The 14,437-nt window shown below is 38.9% G+C and overlaps 1 protein-coding gene across 6 annotated transcripts in view; it reads right to left on the bottom strand.

Moving 5' to 3' along the window:
* Window positions 1-14,437, bottom strand: part of LOC129776205 (CUGBP Elav-like family member 2) — an 852,400-nt gene that overhangs the window by 288,414 nt on the left and 549,549 nt on the right. For all 6 annotated transcript variants that reach the window (XM_055781709.1, XM_055781708.1, XM_055781712.1 and 3 more), the window contains one exon: window positions 12,953-13,001. In XM_055781709.1, coding sequence (XP_055637684.1) covers window positions 12,953-13,001 — 49 coding nt within the window. The remainder of the gene's footprint in view (window positions 1-12,952; window positions 13,002-14,437) is intronic.

Below are 14,437 nucleotides of genomic sequence, written 5' to 3'. Positions count from 1 at the left end.
AGGGTTGCCATCATTGGAGGAATTGGCTCCGCAGACATATTTTTACAAAATTGGCACTTCCTTCTAACTGTCTTAATAGCAACTCTGATGTTTGTTATCCAGAATTTTTGTCGCACTGCCGCTATGGCAGTCTCCAGGTTTTTATGTCGATATTTTTCGTGATAATGACGTAATATCAAAGTGCTCACATAATGCTTGTAGGACAGAATGATAGGTGTTCTGGCTGAAGTTGGTAAACAGTTAGCGTTCTCAATACGTCCCTTTGATCTCATTATTCCATCCGTGCAAATTTCCGGGCTAAGTGCTCGAATTTCACTTCCCTTATGAATTTTCATTTTATTTTGTAAGAGTTCCATTTCTTTGGGATATGACTCCCATTGAGCCTTATATATTAAAACGAGCTCAGCATAATCCAGGTCCTCCTTGTCAATATTTTTATTGAAGCTTTGGTTCCTGCATTTTGATTTCAGCCAATCGATATATTTGAATGCAATTGCAACAGAACGCTTCAATCTCACAAAATCCGAACACCAATTTATGTGAATGCTTTTCAGACCACTAAACTCTTTCGATTGAATAGTGTGCAGTGGTCTTAATTCTTCGTCAGTGTCGCTTCTCTGAACTTCATTTGGCCAGTTTTCTTCATTATCATATAAGAACTGTGGGCCTGTAAACCAGATTGAATTACTATTTGATAATTTCGTAGCTTCATCCGCTGGATTATTCCTACTATTCACCCATTTCCACTGGTTTACGTATGTGGTTTCTAATATTTCTCCTATCCGTAAGGCAACAAACTGTTTGTACTTGCGTGGTTCTGAACGAATCCATGCTAATACAGTTTTGGAATCTGACCAAAATACTACTCTATCTATTGATAGACGTAGCTCGTTTTTTACTGTCTTAGCCAATCTGCTTCCTAATACAGCGGCTTGTAATTCGAGTCGTGGTATGGAAAGCATTTTAGTTGGTGCGACTCTTGCCTTGGCAGCCACGATATTGACATCAATGTGTGACTCATATACACTCCTTAAGTATACTGCTGCTGCATAAGCATTCTCAGATGCATCAACGAAGACATGTAGTTCTCGTTCTTTTGGGTGAGAAGAATTGGCATATGAACGTGGTATTCTTATTGCTCTTGCTTCTTCCAGTTTTGTGTGCCAGTTCTCCCATTTTTTCTTTAGTGCTGGGTTTAATTGTTCATCCCATGTTATTCCACTTTTCCAGAGCTCCTGCATTAGAATTCGAGATTGAATTGTTATATGTGATAATAAACCAAGTGGATCGTAAACACTCATGCTTTGTGAAAGCAGTTTTCGTTTCGTAAACTCCTGTGTAACAGGAATATCCACCTTGTAGCGAATAAAATCCTTTTTTGTATCCCAATACACTCCGAGTACTTTTTCATATGATTCCTCAAATTTTCCTAATAAGTCTTCTTTAACTTCCGTTCTATTTTCTTCCGGGATTTGTCCCAATAGCTCATTACTGTTGGATATAAAATTTCTGATATTGAAGTGCCCATATTTGTGAATGGTAATAACTTCGTTCACAATTTTTGAGGCATTTTCTAAATCGTCGAAACTATCTAGGTAGTCATCCACGTAATGGTTGTTTTGAATGGCCTCTACTGCCTGAAGATGACTTTCTCTGAATTTCTCAGCATTTGTGTTTTTAACAAACTGTGCGCATGCGGGCGAGCAGGTAGCTCCAAAGGTCATCACTTGCATCACATACACGTCGGGATCTTCGTCAAAGTTTTCCCTAAATAAAAACCTTTGGGCATTTTGATCTTCCTTTCTTATTTTAACTTGATGAAACATTTCTTTGATGTCTCCAGTTATCGCAAATTTTCCTTCTCTAAATCGTATTAACACTCCAAATAGCGACGTCGTTGCATCCGGGCCTTGTAATAAATTCGTGTTTAGGGACTCTCCCTTAACCTTAGCAGCGGCATCAAAAACAAGCCGTGGCTTTATGGGCTGTTTATTTAGGTTCACAACTGTAAAGTGCGGTAAGTAAAATATTTTTGGATCACGTTGCTGCTGTTCTGTGGGAGTGAGTTTTCTAGCGTATCCCTTGGTTTCATATTCCTTTATTTTCTCAACATACCATTTACGTAGACATTGATTTTTACGCATTTTTGATTCTTGACCACGTAGTCTGTTCATGGCTGATTGATAGCTATGCGGAAATTGTACATCCTCCTGTTTCCAAAGCAGCCCAATTTCATAACTTCCTTCTTCATATTTCAAAGTGGAATTCATGATATCAATCGATCTTTTTTCATCGTTAGACATCAAGGTTTTTACAGGTACTTTTATCCCGAAATCTTCTAGGCTAAAATAATTTTCCATCATTTTATTGAAATAATCTGATGAATCAATTTCGTCGTTCATCAGCACGTGTCCTTTCAATTTTTTATGTTCGTTAGTTTGCCCGAACAAAACCCATCCGAGTTTAGTGTTCTGTGCGACTGGTTCATTAAATTTACCTGATCGCGTCTCCCTACCGCTTATCAAAAACGAATGCGGTAAACCTAACAGTATTTTTGGCATAGCATTTTCATATCCTTCGAGAGTTATATCTTCTAAGTGATTGTATTCTCGTCGTAATTCATGAATATTCATTGACTGTGAGGGAAGAGATAATTCCGACACAGTCCTCAAATTATGTATGTTATAACGTTGATTATTGCATCCTTGTATACTTAGGGAAATTTCTTCACTATCTAGTTCTTGCTGAGTTTCGCCATTAGTCCAAACCAGCGTTAAGGGGTTGTTACGCCCTTGTGTTCCAAGTTTATTTTTAATATCAGCGTGAATCAAACTTACTGATGACCCAGGGTCTAAAAATGCGAAAGTTTTAATTTCCTTTTTTCCGCAGCCCAATGTAACTGGAAGGATTTGATACAGTATTTTGTTCTCTTTATTTACATGACAATTAACGCTTTCTGTATTATTAAGGTTAGCATCTCTCTGAGTTGCTCTATGCAGTAATGCGTGGTGTCTAAGTTTGCATCCATCGATTCCACAAGGCTTTGCGATCCTGCAATCTTTTGCCATGTGGTTTGTATAATTACAACATGCTAAACATAGCCTGTGTTTAAAAATAAAATCACTCCTTTGTTGAACGTTCATATTTTTAAAAATTGAACATTCTGATGTCTTATGCTCGTTTCGGCATGCGAAACACTTTGGTAGGCGCTTCGGCCTATATTTTTGTTCCTTTACAGCATGTGTATTCAGATATCCGCTCTTATGAGGTTTTTCTTTCCTCTCCGACTGTAGCATCGTGGCCAACTCTTCTTGAGGTTTTAACCAATTATAAAGGTCCTCTAGCGTCGGTATAAATGGATCAATTATATCTCTTGTTTTCTTTGTATCGGCTACAAACTTGATCCATTGATGATGCAAGTCGTTTGGAAGTTTTAAAACTAAATCACGAATCAATCTAGGATCATTGAGATATTCATCGTGTTTTAGTATTTTTATATTTGTCACGAAACAATCAAGCGATGTTACAAAATCAATCATTGTTTGGGGTGATCCAAAATGTGGATTCCTCGCATTTAGCATTTCCTTCAATAAATTCGAATAAATGGTTTCGGGATTTCCGAACCGTAGATTTAGTTTTTCCATTATTTTTGGAACATTAGCTTTATCGATTAAAAGAGCGCTCACTAATTTCAGCGCGTCTCCTTTGAGATATTTCTGTAAACGATTTATATTTTCTAAATCGGAAAAGTTTCCTTGAAGGGTAGTTTCTTCGAACGTTATTTTAAATCTAGGCCATATCTTATATGACCCATCAAAATAGGGGAGGTCTAAGAGAGATTGCCGGTGTAACAGTCTATTTGAATCAGGGGTTTCTTCTCTACCCTCGTTCTTAATTTTAAGAGTTTCTACTAGAGCCCGCATAGATTCTCTATGGATATTCATCATCTCTTCTATTGGTGTTGGTTGTGTTTTTTGAAGTCTTAACAATTCGTTCTCTATGGTCTTGCATTTGGGGCATATCCATCTTTCTGTTTGTTTAGGTTTTTTATTTAGGCCTGCGCATGTCAAATGGAACCATCGGTCACATTCATCGCACGCGACTAAATCGTCCCTAGAATCAGGCTCATTGCACAAGCGGCAATTGCCATTCTTATTCCTAATGAATTGATAAGACATGACTAAACTAAAATGGAAAAATCACACCTTTTTTGTTGATCCGGTCCTATCTCCGTCTTTCCGTGTTGGTGCTTGGGCGATTCTCTCCTTGTCCTGGGAGGCCTTCTGGCTCGGATGTTGTTGTCACCTCTGGTGGTGCTACTGCTGGTGCTGCTGCGTCTACTGCTGCTTAAGGTTTTTGCTGGTTAATTCACTTATATTTGTCTCCGTTTGAAAGGAACACTTTTGGCATCCACTGCCGGTTTCTTAATCAATTCACAATGTTTATTTCGGTTGAAAGAAACACTTTTGGCATCCACTGCCGATTGAAGAGTTCGCAAATTATCTTTGAAAAAGACTTTTTATTCGCGATTAACACTGTTGGCATCCACTGCCGATAAATTTTCGCGAATTATCACTTCTCGCATCCACTGCTGAGAAGAGTTCGCGAGTTAACTTTGAAAAAGACTTTTTATTCGCGATTAACACTGTTGGCATCCACTGCCGATAAATTTTCGCGAATTATCACTTCTCGCATCCACTGCCGAGAAGAGTTTCACTTTTGGCATCCACTGCTATTTGAAGAGTTCGCGAATTAACTTTGAAAAGGACTTTTTATTCGCGATTAACACTGTTGGCATCCACTGCCGATAAATTTTCGCGAATTATCACTTCTCGCATCCACTGCCGAGAAGAGTTTCACTTTTGGCATCCACTGCTATTTGAAGAGTTCGCGAATTAACTTTGAAAAAGACTTTTTATTCGCGATTAACACTGTTGGCATCCACTGCCGATGAATAGTTCGCGAATTAACTTTGAAAAAGACTTTTTATTCGCGATTAACACTGTTGGCATCCACTGCCGATAAATTTTCGCGAATTATCACTTCTCGCATCCACTGCCGAGAAGAGTTCGCGAGTTTCACTTTTTTCCACTTTGGAAATCTTCACTGCTCCTCTCTGGAGCCACCATGAAAAATTTCTCTATTGAAAGAAAAATTTTAACGCTTTCGCGTGAGTTCTGTTACAATACTAAAAAATTTATTCAAAAGTTTCACAATATATACATGGTTCCTTAAACTAAGATTGACGAGGAACATCTCCTCTCTCTCTCTTGAAAACCGATAACATATCGGTTTCGTTTAGATCATCTACCTTCCTTGTCCCTTCTTCTAGCGTATGGTAACGTGCAGTCTGAGACGGCTGCACTACCCTAAGAAAATACCTTAAGTTTATAGCACCTCGTCGGTGCGCCTATCTTATTCTTGGATTTCCCCTTTCCATCCTTCGCTCTAAATAACATCCTTTTATTTTATTACACCCTGCTGGTGTATCTGGCTGAGCGCAGCTAGGGATGGAAAAGGGTAATAAAAATGCATCCTAAATGATGCATGCATTAAATTGTTTACCGGACGCTATTTAAATATTCGTCCATTCTGAATTTATGACCGGCAATAATTTCGAACTACAAGCGTTTTCTAGCCTAACAAAACACTTGAGCTCTTACATCTTTTAATTGCCTTACATTGGTCCTTTCTAAACGTTTCTATACCTCGCTTGGAGGTCTTTTCTAAATATAATCTCAAATATTGCTTATCTTATGGATCTGTAACTCGATCCGCGATAAGCCTCAGCTGTCCGTAACAACCATAGATTTAGTAATCATTTATTTTAAGTTGCATCTCCTAGCAATCCTCAAAGAATGAATACATGGATGTTTTAAAACAAAATATTGCGAAAAATTCTTGTAAGGACTGAGACAGAACAAAAGCATAACTTCAAACGGTTCTATCTCGAGAAACGTGACGATTTTCATCAATATATGAGCTATCAGTTGCAAAATGTTATTAGAAGTGAAAATCGCGAATTTCTAAATCGATTATTTCAACAAAATACGCGGTGGTCCCAACAAACAATCACCAATGAAGCTATAGTAAACCTATATACTAGCTATAGGTATAGCAAACCAAAATACTACGTCAAGAGTGATTAAAAAGTTAAAAAAACCTTAATTGTAACACGATAACTGGTTCGGGTTTCAAGAAAGGATTCAAATATCCAGAAACTGTGAGAAAAAAAGACGGGTGGGTAATGTCGGGGACATAACCGGAGTGACGTAGGACTATACAAAGGGGACAGCTTTTGCTAAATGTATATTTTAAATATATTGTTTTATTTTCTTCTGCTACGTGAATACCTACCTATCTACCTGAAAAATGGATTAGTTTACTGTTTACTCTTCATGAACATGTTGGGGGTTCTGAAAAGAACCTTTGGTGTTGTGTTTTTGCGTTTTTTTTTACAAACTTTCTCAATTTTTTCTCGCTGTATTATAGTTAATTCTTGATTTTTTTCCGAAGGCTTTGTACTTATTAAATGTTCAACGCCGGGCATCTTTCGGCGTATGCACATATCGTACAATCAAAATGATGGCTGTGATAGGGGATGCATAGGTGGTCATCAGCTCATTCACTATCATATATTTCACTATTGAGCACATTACCGTACCTTAAACTGTTTCCGTGTTTCGGAGACGAATGAATTGTAATATTTTAAGTTTCCGCAAACAAAGTAAATAAAAATGAAAAAGAACTGAGGTTTTGGAGACGAACTCTACGATCTGTCGAGAAATAAATGAGCTATAAGCGTTCTGAAAAACCAACAGTAAATACAGGGACGGATGACCTTCGGATTAAAATCCTTTAAAATAAGAATAGAGCAGCAGGAAATACATTGCTCCTGTTGCTCCTTAGTTATTTTTCTATACAATGCAGATGTAACGTCAGTCAATTTTCAACATCAGTTATCAACCAAAGAAAGCAGTTCTTGCTACCGAGAAAATTCGTTAATGCCATCCTGCATACAATGTGTTGTAATTTGAAGCCACTTTTAATTCGGAAACCATGCATAGGTTTGTGAAAACTGAATGATCAATCTAAAAGACCCCAACCACCAATAAGTTCAAGAACCAGCATAAACAAATTAAATCAGTTTATCTTATATGTCATATTATGTCACTTAAGAATGCATCGGTATTGCGAAAAACTTTTAATAACTCTTCTTTGAAAGGTTTAATGGCCCTCGAAAGCGCCGTGTTTTACGGTGGCTGGTTTTGCCACCAAAGCAGTCTGTATAAACAAACTTTTTCCTTCTTCTACCTGCTGCCGTTTTGCGATTGCGTTTGCCACTCGCTGAAACTAGTTGTTGCCACCGAACCGAATGTGCTCTGTTCTGTAGGCGGGTTTTCTTATTGTTGTGAGCAGCTTTGCAAAGCAACTCGAGCACTCCGGCGGCCGAAATTCTATAACCGCTATTAGGTATACTGGTGCTCCGGCACCAATCCGTTGATGCGATGTGATGTGAAACGATGCCACACAACCACACTGATTTACGGTTTGAAAGAGAATGATATATTTTTCAGCGGATCCGCGCCTTTTGTACTCTAGCGGTACACACTCACAGGATAGAGACAAATCAGCAGACTAAGCCAAAGGGGCGAGTCCAACGAGACGAACGAAAGAGCGTTAAAAGGCAGCGATGGCAAAAAAATACATTCATTACGATTTGTTCGCTCGTTGGATTCACATGCAGGCTAAAAAGGGTCCTTTTCAGGATCACAAAATTATCTTCAATCTAAAGAGTTTATTGTTTTGTTATCTCTCGATATCCCCATCTTGTTCGGCTAAACCTTCCTGTTTAGCGATTGCGTTTGCCACTCGCCACAGCTTACACAGTTGGAAAATTTCTTCCCATCCAGCTTGTGACATGTTGTACAGTAAATTACATTTAATGCGACGTGCCGAAACACCACTCAGTGTCGCATTGGAGGCGATTTTAACCTGTAATTGAACATTTGCGATGACAGTGGTACAGTGTCGACTTTCGATGTGGGGTCATAATTTGGACCTCGAACTTTATGTTTACAAAAATGTCCAACTAAATATGTCGCATTACAGGTCCGTCCAATTAGCTGAATGTCGAGCTAAATGTAAATTACTGTACTTTCAATCTAGAAGCAATTTAAAAATTAATGAATATTGAATAATCGGGAAAGTCCCCATCCATAAATAAGCTCAGAACAACTGCCAAATTCACATACTCATCATATACTGGCAAACAAATTATGAAAAAATCAATTTGTGTTTTATTATTATTTTGGATATTATTTTAGAAAGCATTGAACTGTATTTCGTAAACTCTTTTTTGAAAGGTTTAATGGCCCTGATAAGCGCCGTGTTTTTTTATGGAATTTTAGAAAACTTAGTACTCGTGGTTTTGAAAAAAACCATTTCGAACGCCCTCGATCCCGCCTAATTCTGGATTTGCCACCAAAGCAGATTGTATAAAGAACAAACTTTTTTCTTCTGCTACCAGCTGCCGTTTTGCGATTGCGTTTGCCACTCGCTGCAACTGCCTGTTGTTGTCTTGATGTCCACCGAACCGAATGTGTTCTGTTCTGAATGCGGGTTTTCTTATCGTCGCGGGCAGCTTTACCAGCCAACTCGATCACTTCGACGGACGAAACTATATAACGCCGGCTAGGTGGACTGGTGCACTGGTACTAACGCGCTCGGCCTAGCTACCCTTGCGGGGAACTCCAGATCAACACGGTTCGAGCGGGATTTTGCCTTTCCCTTCACTTTTCCTCCTTTGCCATGTCCAGACATGGCTGCTTGGGTTGGTTTGTTGAAGTGTTTTGATGCGAACCGATGTGGTGTACGGTTTGAATGAGAATGATCGTTACGGCAACGGAGCGGGGATTTTTAAGCTGACTGGCTGGCTCGAGAATTACGCATGTGTCAGACAGCGACCAATGTTTCGTTCATTTTTTTCTTTTTCCTTTCCAATCGTGCTTCATTCTATTTCGCTGCTGCTCTGGTTGCCCGTTTTGGTCGGTACCATTTGAGGAGGACAAAATGGATCAATAAAAAATGGGCACATAGTGCATTTGGACAATGCTTGATATTTCACAATTATTCAATTATTTATCTCAAGAAAAATGAAATGTTATTCTTTATGATAGATGCGTAGATATATTTCCTATCAATTGATGCCAAAACCATTGCGATCTATTGAGAAATGCTCTAGTTATAAGCGTTCCAAATCTTGCATTTTTTCTTACTTGTTCAGTGCCTAGATTTCCATTTCACCCCCTATATCTTCCGGTTAGACGTAGTCCTACGTCAAAAAAAGTTTGCTTACAGAGAAATCCTGACTCCCTAATCATAAAACAGCGGTAAAACAGAATTGTAGTGAGAGAACAGCTCGGTGAATGAAAGCCAGTGCAGGCCTGAAGATATTCATAATTCAGATAGTTACTGATCGAAACGCAACATAAAACATAGAAACAAAAAAAAAAGTTCAAATTAGGTTTTTTGAGAAAAAAGCTGTATTATGGAAGACGAAATTTTTGTATTGTGTAATTTCTCTCAACTCCCTGACCTGAAATTTTATTCAGCGTAACGGGGAGATATCAACGCAAAAAGTTCCTGGTTTTGTCGATTTTTCGTTGTGTTCTTCTTCTTCTTCAATGGCACTAACGTTCCTAGAGGAACTTCGCCGTCTCAACGTAGTATTACTTGCGTCATTTTTATTAGTACTTAGTTGAGATTTCTATGCCAAATAACACGCCTTGAATGCATTCTGAGTGGCAAGCTCTAGAATACGCGTGATCACAGTGCAAGTCGGAGGAAATTTCTTTGACGAAAAATTCCCCCGACCAGAACGGGAATCGAACCCGAACACTCGGCATGTTAGTTGTGACGCTAACCACTCGGCCAAGGGAGTAACACGTTGTGTTACCAAAAACAAATCATTTGTAACCACTGGAAGTATAAATTCTGGAATTTATTATAAAGAGTGCCTACAATTGCGTCTATTAAGGAAACAGAATGTGTCTACACTGGAGAAATAGTTTAGTAAAAGCAGCTACCAAATCTTTAGTAGCCAAAACATTGGTAAAATATACAAATGTTTTGTAAATATTACCAAAATTGCGTAAAAGCGATGTCAGACGCAATGAACGTTCCTACCAGAGATTCGTAGATTTTACTTCATACCATTAGTAACTTTGTTTTTTTGTCATACTTAACATCTGTGATGTGCGCACTTTGCAATCGCCATTTCTATTTTGGAGATGCAGCGATTCGGAGGTAAGCATTTTGTTGATGATACGTTTCATTACATATATACATATTTAATATTATTAACATATGTATTTCTTTTCTTCATAGAGACACGAGAGAACAAAATGCGGATGAAACGTGCTGGTGCTACCGACACTCCCTAAATAATGCAAACTAGAGCGATGCAGCAGGAAGAGGAACGGGAACTTTCCTCGTGTACGCTGCTCATAGAATAAGTTATATATTATTATTATAATGTATTCTAAGTATGTGGAGTTAAATGTAATCAAATAGAATTTTTTAAATTAAAAATAATTATTAAAAAACATTTTTATTATCCCTGATGATTATCTCTCACAAATGAGAAGCAAAATTTTCACTGATATTGCACCAATGTTGGACCAACAAATCGTAGTTTGTTTGACGTTTGTGCCTACCATTTTTCTTTGACTAGAGAATTGGTAACATGTGTCAAAAAATTCGTCGTATTTACTAACTATTCCTCTCAGTGTACATTCTTTTGGCCAGATATGGCTTCATGTCATTATGCCAAAGCAACTTTGAAATGGTATGAAGGCAATAATGAGATTTTGGATTTTGGATTTTGGATCCGCCTAACTTTTCTGAGCTTCATACGGTTGAAAAATAAGAAACTTTAAGTCAATAAAGAGACGAATCGAAAACATTGCAGAATTTCGTAGTTAATCGCAATCAGGGAGATATCCAAAACTACAGTAAAGTCCCTAATGGAAGGCATGCCTTTGAAGATAGAAGAGTTCTGCAAAAAATAAAATGTGTATATTGTATAAGTATCAGTTCAATCAGCAATTAAATTTCCTTCTCAATTTTGTTAAGCTTTTTTATAATTGCGCCATTGGTTTGGGAGTTGCAGCTGTTTAAAGTTATGCATTCTTTTCTACATCAGTCCTCAAGTATGCGAGAGGATAAGAATAACTATGAAATTATTATTTACTAGCAGACCGAGTGAGCTTTGTAAGGCCCAAAATTTATTGGATTATTGATTGAATGGAGTACTTCTCGAATTCAATTTTATTTACTGTGTAGGAGGAGAGTCTGAACGAATCCCATGTTAGGTCAACTCATTGCATCGTGATTGCACTCATTGCATTGCATTGCATGACGGAATAATCAGAATCACAAATTCAGATTCAAAAAAGAGCTTCGCCGCTAACATCTTTTCCATTATTTTAATTTTTGTTCATATCTTTTTCTGCAGCCACTGTCGGCTTTCATTTCAACCCTATTCCGACATATTACCTATTGAAAATTTAACGATGATTTACGCTGCTAGAGATTGCTAGAAAGCATTCAAATCGATTGCTTCGAACATTTTGTGAATCCATCAAGAAAAGATTGAGCAATAGGCGCTCCAAATTTAACAATTTTAAGAAAGTTTAAGTTTAAGGAAGGACTATACTATTCTAGAAGTCGGAAAAAATATGCTTATCAATAACATTGAATAGAAACACAATAAGCTTCTAAGCTAACATGCATTTGATGAACTCAAGAGCCTTGGAATTATCTAGTAGGCTACACATTGTATCCATGCGTCAAGTATTGTATCATATGTTGAACATATCGATCTCTATCAATTCCCCCCGGTAAATTAAACCCAAAGAAGTCACCGAACGCTTCAAGTGTGAACCCTCGGTTCCACCTCACCCTCCACAGCAGACAACACGTTCGCAGCGGAAATTTGAAATATTCAATTATCATCCAGTTCGTCGGAGCTTTCCATCTTTTCTTTCGTACAACTCTAAGTCGGCAGTATTTCCCCGACTCTACCGCGCCCAGAGGGAAACGTGTGGAAGGGGCTCAATATCATCCGCTACAAGCATGGAGCCAATCAGCTCGATACCGATTTCACCACGATGGCCACGATGGGAGAGAAGGGAGAGCGGTGCGAACGCAATACCGGAACCATTGTACGGAAATGAAGAAAACGATAAGGGGCGTAAGGCGTAATTGAGTGATTTCAATTAATTTGTGCGCTCCTCATGCACAATACCAATTACACGGGTTCAGCTATATGTGAGCGATCAATACTAAGGGGAAGCCTCTCTGATTTGAGGATGTATTAAAAGGAACCGATTGTTTTCCATAAATGGCACATTTTTGGTTCTCATTGCCTTTTCGGGTTATCGTCTGATCTGAATTCGTACCAACAATCACCACAAAAGGTGAGAAATTATTCTTAATTTTAATGGCTCGCACCAAATGGTAATTATTTCGCATTTTTATCGACCCGAGGGAAAACAAAGGATCAACGGTGAGGCTGTCGTGAAAATAATCATTCTGTAGCTCGACAATGAGCATCGATTTTTGGGGCCCATTATGAACGAACCGAATGTCCTGAGTTTCCAGTTGTCGGTTTCAAGAACGTGATAAAGCTAGATTGTTTCCAAAGACGTAGAAGCTAGGAGTGGGAAAACGTGATAGCTCCGGCGAAACGACAATTAAATTTTAATTCGAACGCAAGCTTGTGTTGATGATGGTCCAAGTTGGGGTATTCAGAGACTGGGTATGCCTAGAAGCGCTGGAAAGCGAATCAATTTTAATTGAAACGAGTTTGAATCGATTCGATGAGAGCTATGAATATAACTCCTTTAATTACGTAATTATTGCGAAGATTATTGAAGTCGGCACTTACCATTCCTGTTTTCACTGTCGGCAGGTTTCATCTGGATTGGATGATGCATCTGAAATGGAACGAATGGTAAATACATTGTTAGTCAAAACTGTCAATAGTAGCGAACCCGAAAGCAACGTTTTAAATTTTCGCAATCACTCGAGAGACGCACGCAATTTGATTCAAATGTGCAAAAACAAATAATTCTTTTAATTAAAAGTTTTTCTTTGGTCGTGTCTCGTCCCGCCAACCAGAGCACGCAGAACAGAGATTGTGGGATTTTCGCACGAAAACAATCATCTCGCCGGTTGTTATTGGATTTACTCATTTTGATTACCACCCTCCCCCGAACGATTGTTTCGTGTGGACCATCCCTACCCGTAGTAGCTGGAGCAAGTTAACAGAGCGAAGGGAGATTTCCCGGTCAATCGAATCGCTTTCTGTTGCGTACAAACATACACACCAACTGAGTGTGTGTGTGTGTATGTTATTATTGCCGATCAGCACCGATTGCGATTTTCCGGCTGAGTTGAGAACCATGTACGATGAACTGTACGTGTAACATCCGACTCTGGCTGACTGCCTCTCGAGATGAAGCTACCGCGATAAGGGAACGGTTGAACATAAGCGCAAAGACAGTTGACAGTTACATGTCGGTGCGGAGTACGTGACCGTTTTGCACTATTTGGGCACGTTTCGTGATTATTGAGCTTTAATCCAATCTCCTATTTTTCGGCGTTCCGCTCCGATGGAAATTTGGTGAGCTGTCACATTTTAAGAATTTGCGCAAACGTTTGGCGAAGCAATTTCTGCCCGTAAATGTTCTCTCATTGTATCCTGGGTATCTCGGTGAGACGCTGGGGTAGGCTCGTCACCACAACCCTAGAACTCTCGTGGTTCGCGGATCGTTGCTTTCCTAGATGCTAGAAGAATGTACTAATTGTGTGCTACTAACAGGCGGAATGTAAGCGTTTCCGCTCTGATATGAATATATGTTGTTTGGCAGCTCAACATCCAACGCTGAAAGCGACTTATTCCCACATTTCCCCGATGGAATTCTCAGATCCGCGAACAGAACAATGAAGCAACGCGCTATTGCTATTGAACATTTTCCGAGCTTGATGGAATACTGATGAGAACTCGGAATTCCACAATTATTCACCTAATTAAAATCGTGACTACCTATAAATCTATGGTGTGGAGCGACACGACCAGATCAAGTTGCTATTGACACCCACTTTTCCCTCTGATTTTGACCCCTTCAAAGATTAAGTTATCTGCCATCACTGGCAAGCGAGCGGGTGACAAAGGACACAAAATAGGTACCTCATCTGGATTGAAGACTTAACATCATGGCATCGTCGTCGTCATCACCATCATCATCATTATCATTGCTTCGCCAAGCAGACAGGATGCATCAGCCAACCATTATGTTCATAGAACACCACTTCATTACACCCAATGGTACGTTTAACAATTTTCAAGCTCACATCGTCAACGTCGTCC

The sequence above is a fragment of the Toxorhynchites rutilus genome, chromosome 3 (assembly GCF_029784135.1).
Source record: "Toxorhynchites rutilus septentrionalis strain SRP chromosome 3, ASM2978413v1, whole genome shotgun sequence".
In the NCBI taxonomy this organism is placed as follows: domain Eukaryota; kingdom Metazoa; phylum Arthropoda; class Insecta; order Diptera; family Culicidae; genus Toxorhynchites; species Toxorhynchites rutilus.
Note: the sequence above shows the minus strand (reverse complement) of the source record. Positions and strands in the feature narration are given on the sequence as shown.